Source organism: Siniperca chuatsi, linkage group LG14 (assembly GCF_020085105.1).
Source record: "Siniperca chuatsi isolate FFG_IHB_CAS linkage group LG14, ASM2008510v1, whole genome shotgun sequence".
Classification (NCBI taxonomy): domain Eukaryota; kingdom Metazoa; phylum Chordata; class Actinopteri; order Centrarchiformes; family Sinipercidae; genus Siniperca; species Siniperca chuatsi.
In genome coordinates, this window is record NC_058055.1 from 21,914,787 (window position 1) to 21,934,694 (window position 19,908).

The window sequence follows — 19,908 nt, forward strand, 5'->3', positions numbered from 1 at the left end:
AACCCTGTGATTAGTGGACGATTAGTGAGCCGCATCTTGAGCCACAGCCGCCCGACTTTATGTACAGCGGTTTGCTGGATATTCATAATTTTATCCATAAAGTTGGCATAGATGAAAGCTGAAAATATAGGGAGGGGGTGCTTCTCTGATATTTTAAACGTCTTTTACCCCCCCACTATTTTATCTGACATGAGAAGAGTCTCCTCAACAACTTAAAATTGGATCTTTCACCTTGGTTCTCAAAATGTTGGACTGTATTGTCTCTGTCCTGAAGACACAAAGATGAAACTGAGTGGGACAGCAAACAATTGTATTTGTATTGTATTTCCAGGATGTTGGACTACACTCAGCCTTCGTAGATCAACACTCTTTAATGACTAAATATCATATAAAATATCAAATCTGATTAGACTGCAAGTACTACTAAACTGTCATGTGAAATATTATTGACCTGAAAGATGATGTAATTAAGGAGACAGAAAAAGACAAAATTAAGAAAAATGCCCAGTATGTACACTTTAATGATAAAAGAATATTAAAACAAACAAGTTAGAATGAGTAGATTAGTCATTAAAAAAAGCTTTGTCTCCATAAAGACATATTTCTCTTTTACGTTTTACAGTAAGAAGAAGGCTTTAATTGTCAGTTTAGTGCCTTAAATCTTCCACTGATGGCTTGGTGTCCATTCAGCCTAAATGGAAAGATGTTGTCTGCTGCACGGTGAGGTCAGTATCAGCATTGTTTCCCTCTTTTGTGTGTTTGGGTCCCGGTTTGATTGTGTGAGTGTCTCAGATTTCTTTGAATCTGGAATAAAAAGTTACAGTTGGTTTGAGAATGACTATTAGACATATATAATGCAATCACATACAATAACCCTGCTAATGATAATATGTTTCTGTGCAGATATTGTCAGAAAGTCTGTACTTTGTGATGTTGTTAAGTTAATATCCTATTCCATTTTATTCCTTGTTTAAAGGATTAATTTGACATTTTAGGAAAAACACGTACTTGCTGACTAGCCGAGAGTTAGATGAGAAGACTTTTAGCTTAGCATAAAGACTAGAAACAGGGGGAAACAACTATCCCAGCTCTGTCCAAAGTTTATCTTAATCTACCCATTAACACCTCTAAAGATCACAAATTAACACGTCATTGATTAATCCATATAAAAACAGAAATGTAAAATGACAATTTGTGGTTTTAGAGGGAGTTACATTGTGCAACTATTTCATGATGAATAACCAGTTTATCAGTCTGGTCAGCTCTCTCCCTGCTGTTCACCAAGAAATAGGTAGAAACACTTAACCCCCTGCAAAACCCACAAATTATCGTTTTTACATTTCTGTTTTTTAAGGATTAAACAAATGAGATATAACATGTTAATTAGTGAGATTTAGATGTGCTGGTAGAGGGATTTGGTAACCTTTTGATAGAGTCAGGCTAGCTGTTTCATCACCTCTTGGCTCCAGCTCTGTACTTAACAGACAGACATGAGAGTGGCATCTTTCTTCTCATCTACCCTCTGCAAGAAAGTGAATAAGGGAATTTCCCAAAATGTTGAACTATTCCTTTAGAATTAATGAGTGCTTATCAGATCTAACAGCTTCTTTCCGATGGTAAAATGGGGGTGAGGGGGCTGTTTTTGTAACACAAATGACATCCTTTTGGCAGACTCTTGTATGCCATCCTTACTGGTTGTTTTAAAACATACTTTTACAGATTTGTAGTTTTTGTAATGGTTTTCTATCCTGGCCAGGTTCCGTAAAAAAAAAAAAAGGCTTTTAATCTCAAGGGACTTCCTGAAATTAATGTAAATAAAGGTGAAGTTAAAAAAATAGCAACAGTTTCTTTATGAGGTTTCTTCCATTTTTTCCCCGTTAAAAAGGTTTTTGAGAGGAGTTTTCCTCACCCAAATCAAGGGTCTAAGGACAGAGGGTGTCGTATGCTGTACAGATTGTAAAGGCAAATTTGTGATTTGTGATATTGGGCTATATAAATAAAATTGACCTGACTTGACTTTATCCTTGAGGCCAACGTGCTACTCACCCTCTGACTCGGGCGACATGTCCACACCAACCCTGAGCTTCCTTGTAAACAAGCCTGGACAAAAACTGAAGACAAACATACAAACAATGTGTCAGTCTGGGTGTCGTTACAAAAATACAGGAACATCATCATCAGTGAAGACAATTCAGTAATCCAAAACATGACTGGACAAAGCAGTAACGACAGAAAGATCTCAAGCCTTGCTGTGTTGTACTGTGAGACATTAAAGAGTGAATGTATAAAGTGGTGTTTCTGACCAGGCAGGCCAAGACATCTGCAGAGATGAGCATGTAGAAGACGTTGTTCCAGCCAGTGGGAGAGATCACACCGGCTAACAGAGGACCTAACGCAGCTCCTGCAAAAAACACACCAGCATCAGTACATGGAAAGCCGGTCTGTTGACTCATTAATATATAACATCAAAACGTTTTTTGACTTTTAAATGCATTTACCACAAAACATTATACAAGTGTTGAAATGTTCTCACCTCCAAAATGTTTAACATTGATTATTTTTTATCTTAATATTTTATTATCGTTCAAATTCTCCTTTTCAACCACACATTCAAACTCAAGCTTTTGCATTTAAGCTTTTATTGGTTTTAATAGTTGCAATTTCACTTTCCACTTTCAAATTGCTGTTTCACAATATCAATTTGTCATTTCAGTATCTCATTTGCTTTTCCAAGTAACATTTAATTATGGCCTTATCCTCAGTACTGAAATATAATACTAGTTTATTTTCCATTTTCCCTTTTTAATTTTAATTCTGGGTAAAATTATCCTCCACAGGTGTAAAAGGGTCTGAACTGTTAGTTGCTCTAAATACAGTTAGAATTTGTAAAAAAAAGTGATAGTTGTAAAGTTAATTTTACAACTCTGCATTTGTAAAGGACAAACAATTTCATGCTAAAGCTGCATTCACTGACTTTTTGGTCACTTGGCAGCAGCAGAACAAGCTATTATCACATATTATCAACCTATTATCACCTTTTAAAGCTGATATGGCGAACTTGCTAGCAAACAGTTGCCTATTTAAACATCAAGCAGACACGGAGCAACATTAGCATGTATTTGGAGTCAGTTTTCTGGACACCTGATGAATGTAAGCCAATGTTCATTCCCCTTTTAGGGCTGTTTTTGGTCTCTACCAACTCTTGAGGGAAATATAACTTTCTCTGATGGCTAAATGCTCCACTACATTGACCAGCTAGATGCTAACTTTGTCTGTCTGATGTTTGATACTGAGCAGGTAGCATACAGTGGGTCTATCAGAGCTGTTTTGCTGAAAACTGCTGCCTGCTGCGCTTGGGTTTGTGGTTCATAAAACCAAAACAATGACCTAAATGGCTAAAACCCATCATAGAGCTGAAGGGAACTGCAGAGTAGGTGACAATATTAATTTGATCCATTGTTAATATTACAAATAATGATTAGATGCTGGATCTCTACAGTTCAGACACTCCACACATACCTATTGAACCAGTCCCGTCAATAATCGCCGTCACTGTTGACAATGCCCTGGAGTTTCCTCTCAGACTCTCATGTGTTCCCTGTTGCAACAAAGACATCATGTAAGTAGAGAGAATGCTGTGTTTTGTCCACTTCATGTCATTAGGATTATAGAAAAAGACTTGTTGCTTATGTTGTATGATTTGTTAAAGTTTAACAGATGGCAGGGACATAAAACAGTGGGTTTCCCATGATGCTTCAGGTCTTACCAGGTCAGCAGATACAGCAGTAGTGATGAGGGCGTACGGGCCGTTCACCAGGCCTCCACACAACAGCAGCATACCTACATGTGGAAAACTTTTAATAAAATCTACTTATTTTTCCTAAAAATCAGTGTTTTAATAAATAATACCAACTTTCACGTTAATTTCTGATGACTAACTGCAATTTTGTGCTTTTAACAGGACCACTTCAGTTCAAATTGGGTTCAAGTGATATACTAGGCACAACAAGATATAGAATAAAACAGTGGTTCCCACATTGGGAGGGGTGTGCAGTTACATCAGGGGGGCTGTGGTGGAGGCTGAATAAATGCTTTGCTGTACTGTGAGCACATCAACTCTGACTGCTCCAAACATCACAGACACAACAACCAAAGACTCCAGCAGCTATTTATCAAACCTTCAGGCTGCTGTCGAACTATCTGCTCTCTTCTGCCTAAGTTTTCCCTCGCTGTTACTCTCTACTTTTCCCAAAGAGTGAAACCTTTTACCCAGAAGGGAAACACCATGGGGAACCCTAACCCGAGTAAGTATTGTCCTTAAATCTCAGAAGGTTTTCTTTTTTCCTGCTAGAATGAGCCAAAGTAAAAAACAAATTACAAGAAATACAGTAAAGAAGTCTTACCGATTGTAGTACCAAGGCTCCTTTGTCCAATGTAATTATAGAGGAAAAGCTGGAACATGAACAAAACAAACCTTCAGCACAAATTCAACTTTATGTAACTTCATAGCAACTAATCAGAAAAATCTATGCTATGGTGAAAATTATCACATCATCCTACTGCCACATACTTCTCCCACTCGAGTGTGCAGTGCCATGTTGTCAAAGTTAGATATCTTGACATCAATAATGACATGATATTTTGTTTCTCATAATGAATTTTTTGAAATGTATCACTGAACTGTAATGCATGCTTTGAGAGAAGGAAAAAAACAACATTCACAGCTATTGATAACATTAACAAAAGCTCAGCTAATATCAATATCATATTGAATTTTCACCCAGCTCTATACGTAAATTGCTCCTAAACTTATTTTGTTTCTGTTTTTATTCAAAGGTTCTTTTATTGCATCAATATTTAGTCTGTAGACACAACTCTTTTTCCATACTACAGCTAGTTTGTCTTATTCTGATGGGAACAATCATCCAGCTAGCGTGGAGCCTCCTGAAGCCACTGGGGTTATACAACATGCTCAGTGATACTTCAAGAATAAGGCTGAAGATATTCTATATTTTTCTTAGTGTCACCAAATGAATTAATGAAAAAAGACCAACAATGAATCGATTCTACAAACAAGTTTTGTATGTGTATCCAAAGCTTGATATATCTTATTGCTCAGCGCCATAGAGCTCCATTGTTTTCCAAAAACTATTAAAAAAAACATCAATGAGCCACACTGTTGCACTGGGTAACATGTTCCTTCATTACCATGAACACAGCCACTGTATTTACACTCTATTTTTGAATCAATCTCACAAAACTGTGAGTGAGTGAGTAACTGCTGTATTGCTGTAAATACTCACTAGAGCACCAAATGTATATTAATCCACAACTGAAAATAGTCCCCAACAAATGCACAATTTAATCCTGATTGAATAATTTTGCTAAAAACTACAGTGACCAGCTGTTTTAGGAAATTACTGAGCCTTTAAAAAAAATTAAACAATATATTTGTGATGAGTTTATTTAAAGCTGCACTAATCTTTAACTTTATATTAACAATGGATCACATGACTACTTGTGTGTGAAAGGAGTCGCTCGTAGTAATGAGCCTACAGAGAATTATTACCTGACTCTGGAGTTCCTCTCAGCTCTAAGGAGCTTTTTAAGCATCTTTAAGGTAATTTTTTAGTTTTTGCTTGCAACTTCATTGTTTTGGTTCACTCATAGTGTAGTTTTCAGCTGCAGCAGGCAGCTGTTTTCAGTGAAAAAGCTCTAAAAACCCACTGTAAACTACCTGCCCAGCACCACATAGCTGGTGATCATAGTGGAGCATTTAGCAGCTAAAGAGACAGATATTTCCCTCAGGAGTTTATAGAAACAAAAATATGTGTCAGTGTTGTGTTTATAGCTTGTTTCTGCTGGCCAAAAAGATTACTAAAGATTTTCTTATTCAGTAAGAACCAATAGGCTTTGGGCTGACAGACAGGCTGTGGAAGTTGTAAAGTACAGAGAGACGGAATAACATATTGTTGGTTTTCAAGATAAATATAGAAAAACATCAGCCTTATCCTTTCAACACATATGACCTTTGGAATCAAGCCAGTGAGCCACTGGTTAAAAGGGTGACCTTACAAATGTGTCAACAACCGTGCTGTCGTAAAATAATTTGATTTATTATATGGCTCTCACCATAGGGGCAGCAGCAAGCAACATGACGCAGCAAGTTGTCGCTCTCCCACCCGTGTAGTCAGACACAAGGCCCGCCATGATGCCTCCTGTAGACACACAAAGCACATTCAGTCAGATCGTTTCTTTCTGGCAGCACTGAGATGTTGTTATACTATTTTAACTTTCCTATTTTAACTATTTCTAGTTCAAATCTGATGTTGGGTAAGAACACAAGATGTTAAAAGACTGTTCAAAATAGCTAAAAATCTAAAACTTAAACAGGATCTGGGGACAGTTGGACTATCAGAGCTGATAGAAACTCTGCTTGGATTCACTTGGGTATTAGACAGATGGCTTTTAAAGTAAAATATTTCAATGCTTTAATTTCAGTGGTATTTAAATTTCAACATTAAGTAATCACTAGTGGTTAAATTTAACATTAGGTATTCAGTTGCTTATGAAATTCAAATTATTAAGGCCTTTATTTGCTTCCATAGAAGACTAACAATTACACTGCAGAGACGTATTTCTTTTGTATATTTTGTATTTGACATATTTCCAGACTACTTCTGTCATAAACACATTGGAAAATGAAATCTTGTCGTATCACGTGATGTGACTGATCAGTCAAGGCTCAAAGCTTACCCAAGATTCCTCCTACATCAAATAGTGTCGACATGTCTCCTGCTTCTTTTGCCTCAAAATGTGCTGAAATTTAAAAAAAACAACAGCATTAACTTTAAACTATATTACATGTATGATATTCTCCTCATTGGAAAAGAATAATGCATGCGTGTAAATACTGACCAACATTTGAGATGTAGAGAGGAAGCCAGTAAAGGAAAGTGTAGCTGACCAGCTTGGCGAACAGCAGACAAAGAGAGAACTCCAAAACTCCCTGTGTGAGACACGAAACATCATGAAAACCACTGCAGGAACCTTTCATCATCTCAAAATGTTCTCATTATCACAGTACTGTAATTCACAATTAACTTTCTGAGACACACAACGAGGGACATAAAGCAAGAAAAGCAAATGAACACAAACCCGTTCAACCCCCAGTTTGACATGACATGAGACTGGGTATCATATCAAATTAGTTTCAGTGCAGATACCAAAACAATACGTTTTTCATTACCTCTCATTATGGAATATAAAAATGTTGAATGTTTTTCATTTTGTCTGATTACAAAGCAGCCGTACAGGAACTTTACCTAAATATGATTATTAAAATCATCATTTGAACCAGGAAATATCTAATCAAAGAACAAGTACACAAGACTAAGACTCCGACTAGCATTTAATGCCAGCTTTCGGTACTTAACAGATTTTGAAACTCTGTGCTAAGACGGTTGGTACCCAAAAAGTATTGAACTTTGACACCCAGCCCTGGAGAGGAGTGTTTTCACATGTGCAGCAGTTTCTGACTGCTGAAGACGATTTAATGGATTGAATCTGTGCTAATTTACTAGGGTTTCCTCCAGGACATTGGTTAGCAGAGGTGGTAAACTCTGTCAATATCTAACTTTAATTTCAACTCTGTGCGCACATTTTGGGTAAAATGCGTGTCCAGCTGCTTATTATCACGCTAGCTTCATCCTGGTGTTTGACAGACAGAGCTGTTCGCGCTCCTCTGCGTGTGTGGTGAGTTTCTATTTCAGTCTTCCTGACCACCAGAAACAGTATGCGATACCTGGATCTGCGTCACGACCATTTCGAGAGGTCATCCAGAATTCACAGAATTGTTCAGGACTGGTGTTGTGCTCACTGACGGCTGTTTTCACCAGTTGCAGAAACAAACAACCAATCAGAGCTGTGTAAAGTGGGATTAATAATGGGGCAGTGAAGCAGGGCTGGGCTTGATTTCAAGAAACGTTCCTGTCTGTGGGTCTAGTGTATCAGAAAGCTGAATTTGAATTTAAAGAACTTGATTAAATTGAATTTTGTAAATCTACATAAACGCTACTATGTGTGTATTTTTATGTGATTGTAGCATCTTTCAAATAGTTCCTGATACCACCACCAGAAGGTGCCAAAGTAAGGGTTTTTCAAATCCTACACCTAGAGGCTTTATATCTGTACAAATTCAGAATATAAAACACATTATCACCAATAATTTCTTATATATATATACAACTTTAAAATATGAAATATTGTACCAATAATTCAGAATGACCTGTTTCAAATTCAGCACCTTCAAACCAAATCCAACAAGAATGACATTTCCATGGTTAAAAACTGTTGTTTCCACTCACAGGTATACTGAGAGCCCCACAGAAGCTGATGGCCTCGGTGGCCTCAACAACCTCCGGAGGCTCAGAGTTGACGCCATCGCTGACAATTCTCTCAACGTCGGACGAGCTCTGCAGGAGAGGCTCCGTCTCACCGCTCTCCTTTTCACTCTGACACACAAACGCACATGCATGAGTTCAAGCAGTCTTGTTACGGATGAATTAGGAAGATGAATGTTTCTGTTTTAACTCACATGGTGCTGAGGAGGAGTGCAGTTGACGTCTTCAGGTTCTGAATAGGAGAGGGGAAAAGATGGGACTCAGAAATGTTCTTCTAAAGCAATTAAGAACTTAAAAGCAACATTCAGGTCTGACAAGAAATATAATCTTAAAGATGACAAGATACAATATGTAAATATTTTCCATTTGTGTCATTAATACACCATAAAGACAGAGTTAGTAGTCGGGGAACAGGAGCCAAGATGGGTCGATGAGGGGAATTAATGTGAAGAAACTGGTGCTTTTAAGAACAGTTAACATGCGTCAACATGCCACAATAAGTGCGGTTGTTTTGAAGTGCATTATACACTGCTGACTTTCAGTAGGTTGCCACTGCCGCTGGGCCAGAAAAAGCTCAAGTTAGAAAGTTAGCTCAAAACCAGTCCAAGATTAAACTGTCTAATGCCTCTGTGAAAGAGCTTTGTGTGTGGATTTCTCTGATGAACAGAAACTGACTCTCAACCAGGAAAAAGAAGCACAGGATCCCAGTGCAGGCGATGATGATTCCAGGGACGATGAAGGACATTCCCCACGCTGAGGAAACGAAGGCTCCAGCGATGAGGGAGCCCAAGATGTTTCCCACTGAGGTGTGGGAGTTCCACACACCCATGATGAACCCACGCCTGATGATCAACACAAGAGCAAGCCTTAGAATTCATTATTGCTTCAGAAATATGGTTTTGAGCCACGTTAAAGGAGTAGTTCAACATTTTGGGAAATATTCTCATTCGCTTTCTTTCTGATAGTGAGATTAAGACCGATATCAATCTCATGTCTGTGTGTTAAGTATGGTGCTGGAGTCACGACATGGTTAGCTTAGCTTAGCACGAACACTAGAAGCAGGGGGAAACAGCTAGCTTGCCTCTGTCCAAAGTAAAAAAAATATATACCTACCAATACCCATAAAGCTCACTAATAAACCTGATTTCTTTGATTTGTACTCAAACTGAAATGTTAAAACTACAATTTCTTACAGCACATAACTCAGAGGAGGGGGACAACAATTTACTGTGCAGTGTCTCCGGCTATAGTGCGAGTTGTCAGATACAGTCGGTGATCACAGGTTTTGGTATATGTCTCTGTAAGGACACAATAGTACCAAAAAACTGGCAACCTCACTATGACCACAAGACTCTGTGATGCTGCACACAGTCACTGCGCCCAGCTGTTAATCATCAAGAAAAAGTTCCAGCATGTAACTCCTCCTAAAACCACAAATTGATGTTTTTACATTTGCATTTGTGTATGGATTAAACAAACAAGATATAAAATGTTAATTAAGAAGCTTTAGATTTGCTGGTAGATGTATTTGTGAACTTTAAACAGAGCCAGGCTAGCTGTTTCCTCCTGCTTTCAGTCTTTATGCTAAGCTAACTTGACCATGTCCTGACTCCAGCTCTTAACACGCAGACATGAGATTGATATTGATCTTCTCATCACACTCTGGATAAGCGGATTTCACAAAAAGTTGAACTATTCCTAATCAATAATCAATAATTGATTGCCTATTTAAAGCTTAAAAATATGAATGAAAATGATTTTGGGTAACTTTTGAATGTATCTCAGAACACAACATTTGAACTTTTGTATCGACCAGCTTCATGTAAACACAGATTTTACAGTAACCAGGTTATTATAGTGCATGTAAACATGTCTGATTCCCTGCATAACCTGAGTTCACTGAGTAGCCTGGTTTGTTTTGTGCATGTAAACATAATCCATGGCTGTAGACCAGGCACTGGAAAGATTGGAACCCATTCAAACAGGCGTGTGACTATTGTTTACAATTTCAAGTGTTCTGATGTTTGTCAGAGTGATGTGCTTGTAGTTCTACTTTGTTAAGAACCAGTTTGACCAGTTTATAAGCTTGCACACATATTTAGGGGCAGTTTAGATTTATGATGTGGATTTGATGCTGGTGGTCTGAGACAAATCAAAGCCTGGACTCACAGTGCTATCAAAACGTGACAAATGTGTGTGTGAGTCAGACAGCCACAAAAAAAAGCATCTAATACTGCATAGTCAGCAGGACTGCGCCCCGGTGCACTTTGCGCAGTACTCACTTCCCCTTTCCAAACCAGTTACCGACACAAGCCACCACTGCTGGCCAACCGGTGGTCTGCATCAGCCCGTTCATGACCTGCAGAATGAAGCAAACAGACGGAGAAAGCAGTCTGTGTTAACTTACTGCATCAAAGCCTCTTAATGCTTGGTACAACTCTACATAAAAAAGGGGGATGAGACCAGTGAGCCGTGATTCTTAACATTAGCACACCAAACCAATATAAGCCCAGACACACTCCTGCAGTCATATGATACAGCTGTGAGTCATGTGATATGTGTGAGTCATGCCTGACTAAGCCACCATGAGATCTCTACATTTTTAAAGGGAAGAGATGATAAATAAGGTCTGTACTGACCCATAGAGCTCACAGTGATCACACCTGTAATGGGGTAAAAGGATATTAATCAATACAATAAATCAGTGATTTCTAGATAGCGATATGTAGGTGCTTCAATCTTTAAAAACTCTCTTTTTCAGGCATCAGATATATATTGTATTTTGATCTCTCTGATGTCAAAGAAGACTTATTCTAGATCTAATGAGTGTAAGTTTGACTTATTATTATTTATAGCATGAGTAATATTTATAATTCTAGTTTCCCTAAGGTTGTAAATTAACTTGTGGAATTTGACTACAGGGAAGGGTCATGTGATGGTGTGAAGTTCATCTGACACTGATTTGCTCCAGCAGACTCGATCAGTCGAGTGCAGTTTTACCAACATTTTCAAAGTTAAGAAAGGAACAATAAGAAATACAATATTATTTTTTTTAAAAATAGATTTTTCAGTGTAACCAAATACAGGTGGATGAGCCGCCCAAACAAATTCTATTTGTGGGAAACACTGGCCATTATACTAATGTTATATAAACACTGTAGTGGTCAAACAATTTGTTGATTAAGTGATTAGTCGATGGACAGAAAATGAATCGTCAACAACTTTGATAATCAATTAATCATTTCAGTCATTTATCAAGAAAAACCATCAACCATTCTCTGGTTCTTGCTTCTCAAATATGAGGATTTGTTGCTTTTCTCTGCTTCATATCACTGTAAATTAAATATCTCTGGGTTTTGGATAAGACAAACAAGCAATTTGCAGACATCATCTTGCGCCCTGGCAAATTATAATGGGTATTTTTCACTATTTTCACACTTTAAACTAGTAAACAGGGAAATAATCGTTAGTTGCAGCCTTGATACACAGAAAGGGAAAGTAGCATGTGTCCAAAACTGTGGTTTCTGAGGTAATTCAATTACACGACTAAAATCTGATCTAATGAGGTCTGAGCTTGATTCCCATCAGAAAGTCACAGCAGCAAAACAGTTTGATTTTCAGTTACGGGTGTGGTTATTACTGGTCCAAAAGGACTTTTTTTTAAAACTGAAGTGAAACAAAACTCGCCTGACGATGCCTTTATTTGTATTGAGGCACTGCATGCGCATCCACACTGGGACAATTTCATTTCCTATAGAGTCGAGCAACCAATGAAACCTGTCTACTGTGTGTTGGTATGGCTGAACGTTTGGTGGTGAGTCAGTGATAATCAGCTCATCTGATCTCTGTGCTTCCCTCTTTCTCCCCTAATGTGATTTTGATGTATGGCAGTAGTTCAGCCTGCCAAAATGGACGAGAGGTTGTTTATATATATATTTCAAAGCTTCCTACTTCTGTACAAGGTTTAAAGGTACAGTCCATTTCAAAATGTAAACAAAAGGGTTGTACCACAACAGAACGTCAAAAGACAGGATGTAAACCTACTGTCACTCCCAAATTGATCTTTTGGTAGTACACAAATTAATACTAGACAACAACTCTGTTTACATTGTTAAAGGAATAGTTATACATTTTGGTAAATATTTGTTTCTGATACTGATTAAGGTTTACACCAGCAATGTTTGTAATTTATATGGTCCAAAAATTACAGATTGGGTCTTTAACCAAACCACCATAAGAATAAATCCAGTGTTTGCAGAATGGTTTCATCTATCATAGGGGTTGATGGTAAGTAGTTTTGAGTTTTGAGTCCAACTACTACTCCACAATTAGCACTTGCAAGCTAATTCTGCTAAATTCTCTGAATGATTTGTCTATTCAGCAAGACAAATGGTACAGCCCAGATAGCAGTTACATTGTTTATTACACCCTACACATTATTTAAGTGTCAAACAGAACAAACACAATAGTGACAATTTTGCTATTTGTAGGTCCTACAAGTAGTACAAAGTGGAAACACATCACCACCCTTCTGTCTAAATGATACCACTGTCATATTGCTCACAACCAGAAAGAGATCAGGGCAACCCATCAACAAGCTGCCTCCTGTGTTTACAACCAGCCAGGGAACAAAAGAAAGCACGTAACTTTGTGGTGTTGTGTCTTTACCTGGATGAAGGCATAGTACCCTAATGAGTGGATGTTCCAGTAGAAGCCGAGGCCAAACAGACATGTGAACAATCCACTCATCAGCATCCCACAACTCAGGTAGTACCGCAGAGGCAGGCGCTCTCCAAATATCCCACTGTGAACACAAGGAACGATTATGACTCAATATAGCACACACACTCAGACAAAACAAAACAAGGTCTGCCAGCAACAGCACATACAAACCTGATAAACATGCCGATGGCATAGGCAACCAGGAAGGAGTTATCCAAGACCCCAAACAGTGTCTGATAGTTGTCCTGGTCTAGAGAGACGACACAGATGAAACTATTAGCTTTCTCCATATCACCATTTATAAAGCTCAATGTTTTTCCTCCTTGGCAGGAGGAGTAGGAGCTGTGCAGCATCAAGGACGTGAGCCCTCAACAGCTTCCCACCCACCAACATGGACGCTTGTGTTTGCTGAAACACATGACTGAGCCAGGAAATCAAACCAGGAATTGAACCCAGGATCACTGCGATGATGGGAGAACATTCGCCCAAATTAAAAGCCTTCCTATACTGTATCTTATGATACGTTAATATCCATAATGTGAGGATATTTTGAGGATTTTTACTCTCTGCTACAAATACTAAGTATAGACTGTTAAAGAATTGTGAAGTTGGATACCAGTACTCATAAATGGAAATTAAAATATGAGATAATCTATATGTAGTGAAGGATTTAGCTGGTTCAGGAGTTTATGGAACTTTAACATGTTAAACCTTGGATTGGTGTATTTTTGTAGATCCATGAATAAATCTAATAAAGTAAAAAAAATCCCCGATATAGAGTGTTGGGTCAGGATACAAAGACTGGACTTGGGTTTATAAAACTTTACTGAAAGCTTAAGCCGTCAAGTTCATGGGCATGAATTTCTTACAGTACTTATCCATCTGTCTGCGGCAATGTACGTGTGAGTGTGGTTTAAAGACAGGAGAGTAATCCTCATCACATTTGCAATAAGCAAGAAATACAAGCCCAACAGTTGAAAAGGACTAAAGCAACATTCCCAGCTTGGCTCCACCCAACTTCAACCTGACTAGAGGGTGTGACCTCACCTGCGTGGGTGTGCAGGGCCTTTCACAGTGGGTGAAATTTCACACGCTGAGAGAAAATCTCTCATCAGCTATACTGTGTGTACGACATGAGGGCTAGAAGCTTCCATAGAGCTTAATTGCTAACACGTAACAGTGGTCTCTAGTTTCAGTTAGCATTAGGTAGCTGATGACACCAGGTAACTGATAAAAAATTAATTAAGGTGCTAAATTAAACCCAAACTATATGCATATACGACATATTAATGTGGCATACATTATATACTATATACTAATCTTTATGGAATACTGTTTTTGCAGTTAGTATACAAGAAATCAAAATACTTAACCATTTTATACTAAAAGGAAATGATACAATACTTGTGCCGTCAGATGTCAATCAAACTGCGACTTTGGCGCGCCACTGCCAACTGCACTTAACAGTAAGAAAACAAAATGTTTTTCCAAAGATTTAATACAGATTTCTTGTTTTCTGATGTGTTCCTGGAGCTCTTACGCCACCATCCACACTTAGGTTTCATTTTTTTCCAGCTATGAGCAGCTCTTCCTTTGTGCATTGTGAAAGAACAACAAGCGTGTTTTAGTATGCATACTGTTCACTGTTTTGAGTATACTTTGTCACTTTTCCATTGTGCACACACTACAAACCCAAAACCTGCTTAGAATCACTGTGTAGTAAGGATTTGGGACACAGCGACTGTTTGCTGCGTAGCACAGGAGATTTCTGCAACTTGCAACCTGGCTGGCCTTGCTATGCTGATAAAGTGGCTACTAGTTATAGTCTGCAATATCTACTCATTAGTGGAGTGTCCAAGTGGACTGTAGATGGTAACACATAGAGGACTTACCAAAGGGTGCCCAGTCACACCAGGTAGCATTATTGGTTATGTTAAGGTCTGTTGGCTGAACGACTGTAGAACAGTTTCTGTGCAGCTGGCTCTGAGTATCAGAGAGAAAAACATTATAGGAAACAGGTGAAACGACACAGCTAAAACTCTCAGACTGAGTAGACTACAATACTAGATAGGCTACAAGCAAATAAGGGAAAGTGCTAAATTCAGTTAAAGTCATTGGTTGATGTTTAGATATTATTATTCAGGGGTTGCAGGAACTTGTGAGTGCTGACATAGCATGAGTGTCTTTTTCAATGTACAAATTGTTTATTTTGTTGTCTTTCATGCTATTATGCCCACTTTTACTGCCAATAATCTGCCTCTGCTGTCAACTGCAGCCTTAAAGGACCACACCATAGCTATCGCATGTTTTTAGACCGTTTACAAAAAAACTATAAACTTGAATGTAAACAATCAAATGCTTTTTCAGCATCTGAAGAAATGATGGCTGTGGATGAAGAGCATGAATAATGTGCAGGAGTTGTCTGATATTATCTGTAGCACGTCTATTTTTGAAAAAACCTGTTTGATCACTATGGACAAGGAGAGACACATACGGGTCCAGAACATTCGCCATTAGCTTTATGTATATAGAGCATTCCTGGGGGATTTATCGTTTTTTTTGCAGTAAAGAACTTAAAACAATATGTCACCTAGGTGAAAATAATCCTTTCTTAAAAGATGCATGCATCATGTCTAAGCGTTAGGGACTTAGTTACAACGAAAAAGCAGCCGATTTCTTCCTTTTACATAATTAACAGAGCCTGATGAAGCTCCATTATGTGCTTGTCCACCTGCTCTGGTGGGAGTTTAGGTAAATTTGCATGAGACAGAAAATCGTCACTCGTGGCTGCATCTGTTATCTGTAGAGTAAAGCTTTTGATCAAATTATTCAAAGCAATAGTTTACTTCTGCTGCCTCCGCGGTTGTGACCATCTGAGGTTTTAATATCAGAAATATGTGCGTATCTGATCATTCGATTGACTCTTGAGCGATAACAAATGGCTTGGATGGGCGCTATTAAGATAAAGATTTTGTCTAGCTCTGAGTAAGAGATTCAAACAGTGTTTTCATCCACTCATTTATCTCCTTTGTTCTTTAATGAGGACAGGGGAAGACATGCACATAAACTCAAGATAAGAGATTTTTGACTTTTTCATGATTTCCAAACTCATATGAAGGAGCTCCAGAGAGCATCTTATAGGCAGCGTTTGCCTCACGAGCCACACTTGTCAAGTTCCTCCAAAAACCCTACTGTAGATAAAAAGGAATTGAATTGTCCCAGTCACCTTAACAATGCTGATAGGTTTCCGTGAGAGATGGTAGGCCGTGTAGAAGAGGAAGGTGAGGAAAAGAATGAAACTGCGATACCTGCAAAAGATAGATTAAAAAAATGAAGATGTGTTGGCAAACAGAAGAAGAAATAAGGACAACAAAGACAAACATGGAGATCTATTTTACTTGACTTTGCTTGTTAATCTTTTAAAAAAAAAATACATGAACTCTTGCTGCCATAAAACAAGAGCCTTTACATAAATACAAATTACTGTAAGAATTTTTCCATTGACGTAGAAATGTGTGTTTGGGATATCAACATAAACATAAGCAAACTGCTACCAGCATGTCATGGATCAACTGTGTTCCTACTGGGTGGCATCAGAGGGTTATTATAATTATATAACTTATATTATATTAAGTTTTTACATATTCCATAAATACAGTTTATATTCTTTTACCCTGTCCTCAAGGGGACATAATAATAAAAGCACCTCTCAATTAAATTAAATTAATTAAAAAAAGAAGAAGCAAAGATGAGAGAAAAGCCAAAGAAATAAATACAGTTCAATGTTGCATTTATGTTTTTTTCCTCTTTCCATCCTCATTAATCATCTCACGCCACCTCACATTTATCTTGTGACCCTTTGGAGGGGCCCAACCCCTAGGTTGGGAATCACTGGACTAAACTACTACTACTACTACTACTAAATGTATATTAAGTAGTTAAAACTAGCTCCACCTCGACCAGCTGCAACATTAAAATGTTACTTACACACTGATGCATCAGTATTAACATCCTAATAATGTCATATCTAATAATATATCAGCCACAGGGGCCATATTTCTGAAAACCCGGTGATTTTACTTTTAACACTTTAAGTACATTTAGCTGACAACACTTCTGTACTTTTACTTAAGTGGATTTTGAATCATTGTTTTATTGCTACTTTTACTCAGGTAAAAGATCTGAGTCTGACACTGTGTCAGCAAAAACTGAACATGATAAACTTGATTAAGATAGGATTTATTGCAGGGCTGTTGTATTCGTTTGCATTAGATTGTACAGGTGTACCTAACAGACAGGTAAGATCAGTGTTTATGGCACATCCAAGTGTCATTACTTCATTATGTTTTTTATCACATACACAAGAAACATGCCATGGCACTGTGAGAGAGAGAGTTTCAATAACAAGAGCCATTCATCACTCTTGTGTTTTTAACATTTTGCAACAGACATACAAGATAAGATACAACATTTAGTTGGGGTGCTCATAACAAAACATGAAAAAGAAAATTAAATCGATTAGTCGATCTACAGAATATTATATTTTCTGCAACTATTTTGACAATTGATTTATCATCTTAGTCAATTTTCAAGCAAAAATAGCAAACATTAGATGGTTTCAGGTTCTCAAAGGTGTGGATTTGACCCTTTTACCTGTCTTACATTACAGTAAATTAAAAATATTTGGGTTTTGGACCAAAAAAGCTATTTAAAGGTATCCCCTTGGATTCTGGGAAATTAGGATGGACATTTTTCCACACAATTAATCGTTAAATTGAGGCGGATTGCTTGATAATGAATAATAGTCACAATTAGTCAAAATAATTAAAAAAATTATTTGTTTGTTTTTTTAAATAATTGCTACTTTTTAAATTTCACGGCTAGAGGTGTGAAGTGATATTAGAAACTGAGACGTTATTAAAATAAGGTGCCCCTTGTCTTGGCGAATTCCTTAAATGCTGGATTTGTCGACCACCGTATCGATTCGATAAAGGTCAAATCTGTGTCAATAAAGGAGGAAGCTCTGAAATGCCAATTTTTTGAATGGAGTTTGGCGTGGCTGTTGATTCTCACAGCCGAACCCAAATGAACCGGGTACAGATATCCCGGCGATAACGACTGCAGTAGTAATGGGTTTGTAACAGGTAGTAGGATATAGAAAATTAAGTGCTTATATAATGAGCCCACTGGGTTTACTGTCCCCAATACAAATTCACAGAATGTGTGTTTATCGATGTGGTTAAGTTAAGCCAATCATTTACAGCGGGGAGATAAGTTAGCACACATTTAGACCAGCTGCTCTCTTTCAACCCCAACGGCTGGAGGTAACGTTAACGAGGGTGCCATTAAACTGGCTGTTTTTTTGAAAGTGCGGAGAACAATAGGAATGGATAATAATGGAAACTTACCAACTATCTCGAGAAAAGGACGTGATAAGTCGTATGCCGGGAGCCAGGGACGACTTCATTTTCGATGGAAACTTAGTCAGACTTTACACAGAAACAGTCAGAGCTTGGTTCCAGACATGTCCTCCAATAAGTACCAAAATCAGACAGTTTAAAGGCACTGCACCTACTGTAACAGGAGAAGATAACCGGCTGCTTATTAACGAGTTGTAACAGCCGTTAGCTAGCCCGGGACAAAAACAAACGCTTACTTGTTTCGTAGTACCTAGTGAAAACGGACCTTAATGCCTGGTAAATAAAGCCACAGGTTCAAAGTAGACGTTAGCTGCTAGAGGAATAAAGCAGCAACCATGCAGCTTCCTGGTGGGAGATACAGTCCGTAAACATCCAACAGTTCTCCATAGCTGAGTTTATATGGACCGGTCGGTAGAGCCAGCCTACCTCTGTGCAGCTGTAATACACGTATCAGTTCAAAAAAGGCGTCCGTTATTAATATAAAACAGTTGTTATTATCATTATTATTATTATTATTAGCAGCCTAAATGTGTTATTCCATGAGATTTTCCACTCGGAGACTCCCGGCGGCCACGTGATCCTCCCCTCTGACGTCACGGCGAACAGGAAACAGCTGAAGTCAGGGGCAGCTGACGCTCCAGTGGTTCCCAAAATGGGGGTCGGTACCCTTTTGGAGGGTCGCAATATAACTCCGAGGGGTCGCACATGACTAACTTGATAAGGACAACGCATCTTATGCTGCTGAAAATGATTAATTATTATTATTTTTGCTGGCCTATCTTTAATCTTTACCTTTTTACAGCATTATCAGCAAAATGTACATTAAGCATCAAAAGCAAAAGCAATCCTTGGGCAGGATGAGCCGTCATACATAAACATTAAGGTGGAGCTATTTTTTTAACTTATTTATAATTTTGAATCTATACCAAAGCATTATATTTTATAAATGATCATATACACTCAGTTGCCAGTTTATTAGATATACCTAGCTAAAACTAATGGGAGTCTAATACAGCAAATCTGCAATCAATCCTACCTTCATGAAGGTTATAATGTTCAGTTTTTGGTGAAACTGTTTCACTGTTTGTGTTGGTTCAACTTTGTGATCATTTGAGAGGCAGCAGTTTGTGGGGCCGTTGAACTGTATTGTATTATACAGAGAGGTGTATGTTATTTAGCGTCAGCTGCACCAGGCCTTAAAGAAGTGAAACTATCTGATCCCTCTGGTGAAGCTGCTCATAACTCACAGGCAACGTTCGTAGAAAAGGTTTCAGTCGTAGTCATCTGGACACTGTTTTCAGAATCAAGCCGAATGAGAATGACTTCCGGATGGGAGCCGAAACGTCTTGATTCTGAAAACAGTG

The 19,908-nt window shown here is 38.1% G+C and overlaps 1 protein-coding gene across 3 annotated transcripts; it reads right to left on the reverse strand.

Annotated features, from left to right (window-relative positions):
• Positions 1-503: 503 nt before the first annotated feature.
• slc37a2 (solute carrier family 37 member 2) lies at positions 504-19,145 on the reverse strand. 3 transcript variants are annotated; one of them, XM_044221709.1, is made up of 19 exons: positions 18,795-19,145; positions 18,533-18,698; positions 16,351-16,432; positions 15,017-15,107; positions 13,296-13,374; positions 13,071-13,206; positions 10,685-10,761; positions 9,078-9,244; positions 8,597-8,634; positions 8,367-8,513; positions 6,919-7,009; positions 6,757-6,819; positions 6,133-6,218; positions 4,404-4,452; positions 3,767-3,840; positions 3,520-3,598; positions 2,304-2,401; positions 2,047-2,111; positions 504-804 (listed from the first exon to the last, which is right to left on the reverse strand). In XM_044221709.1, the coding sequence occupies exons 2-19, from the start codon at positions 18,589-18,591 to the stop codon at positions 789-791; spliced, it is 1,497 nt and encodes a 498-aa protein (XP_044077644.1). In that variant the 5' UTR covers positions 18,592-18,698; positions 18,795-19,145; the 3' UTR covers positions 504-788. The 3 variants fall into 3 exon arrangements, with proteins under 3 accessions (XP_044077644.1, XP_044077643.1, XP_044077642.1); XM_044221708.1 differs by having other exon boundaries at positions 18,781-19,145; XM_044221707.1 differs by having other exon boundaries at positions 18,533-19,145.
• Positions 19,146-19,908: the final 763 nt, after the last annotated feature.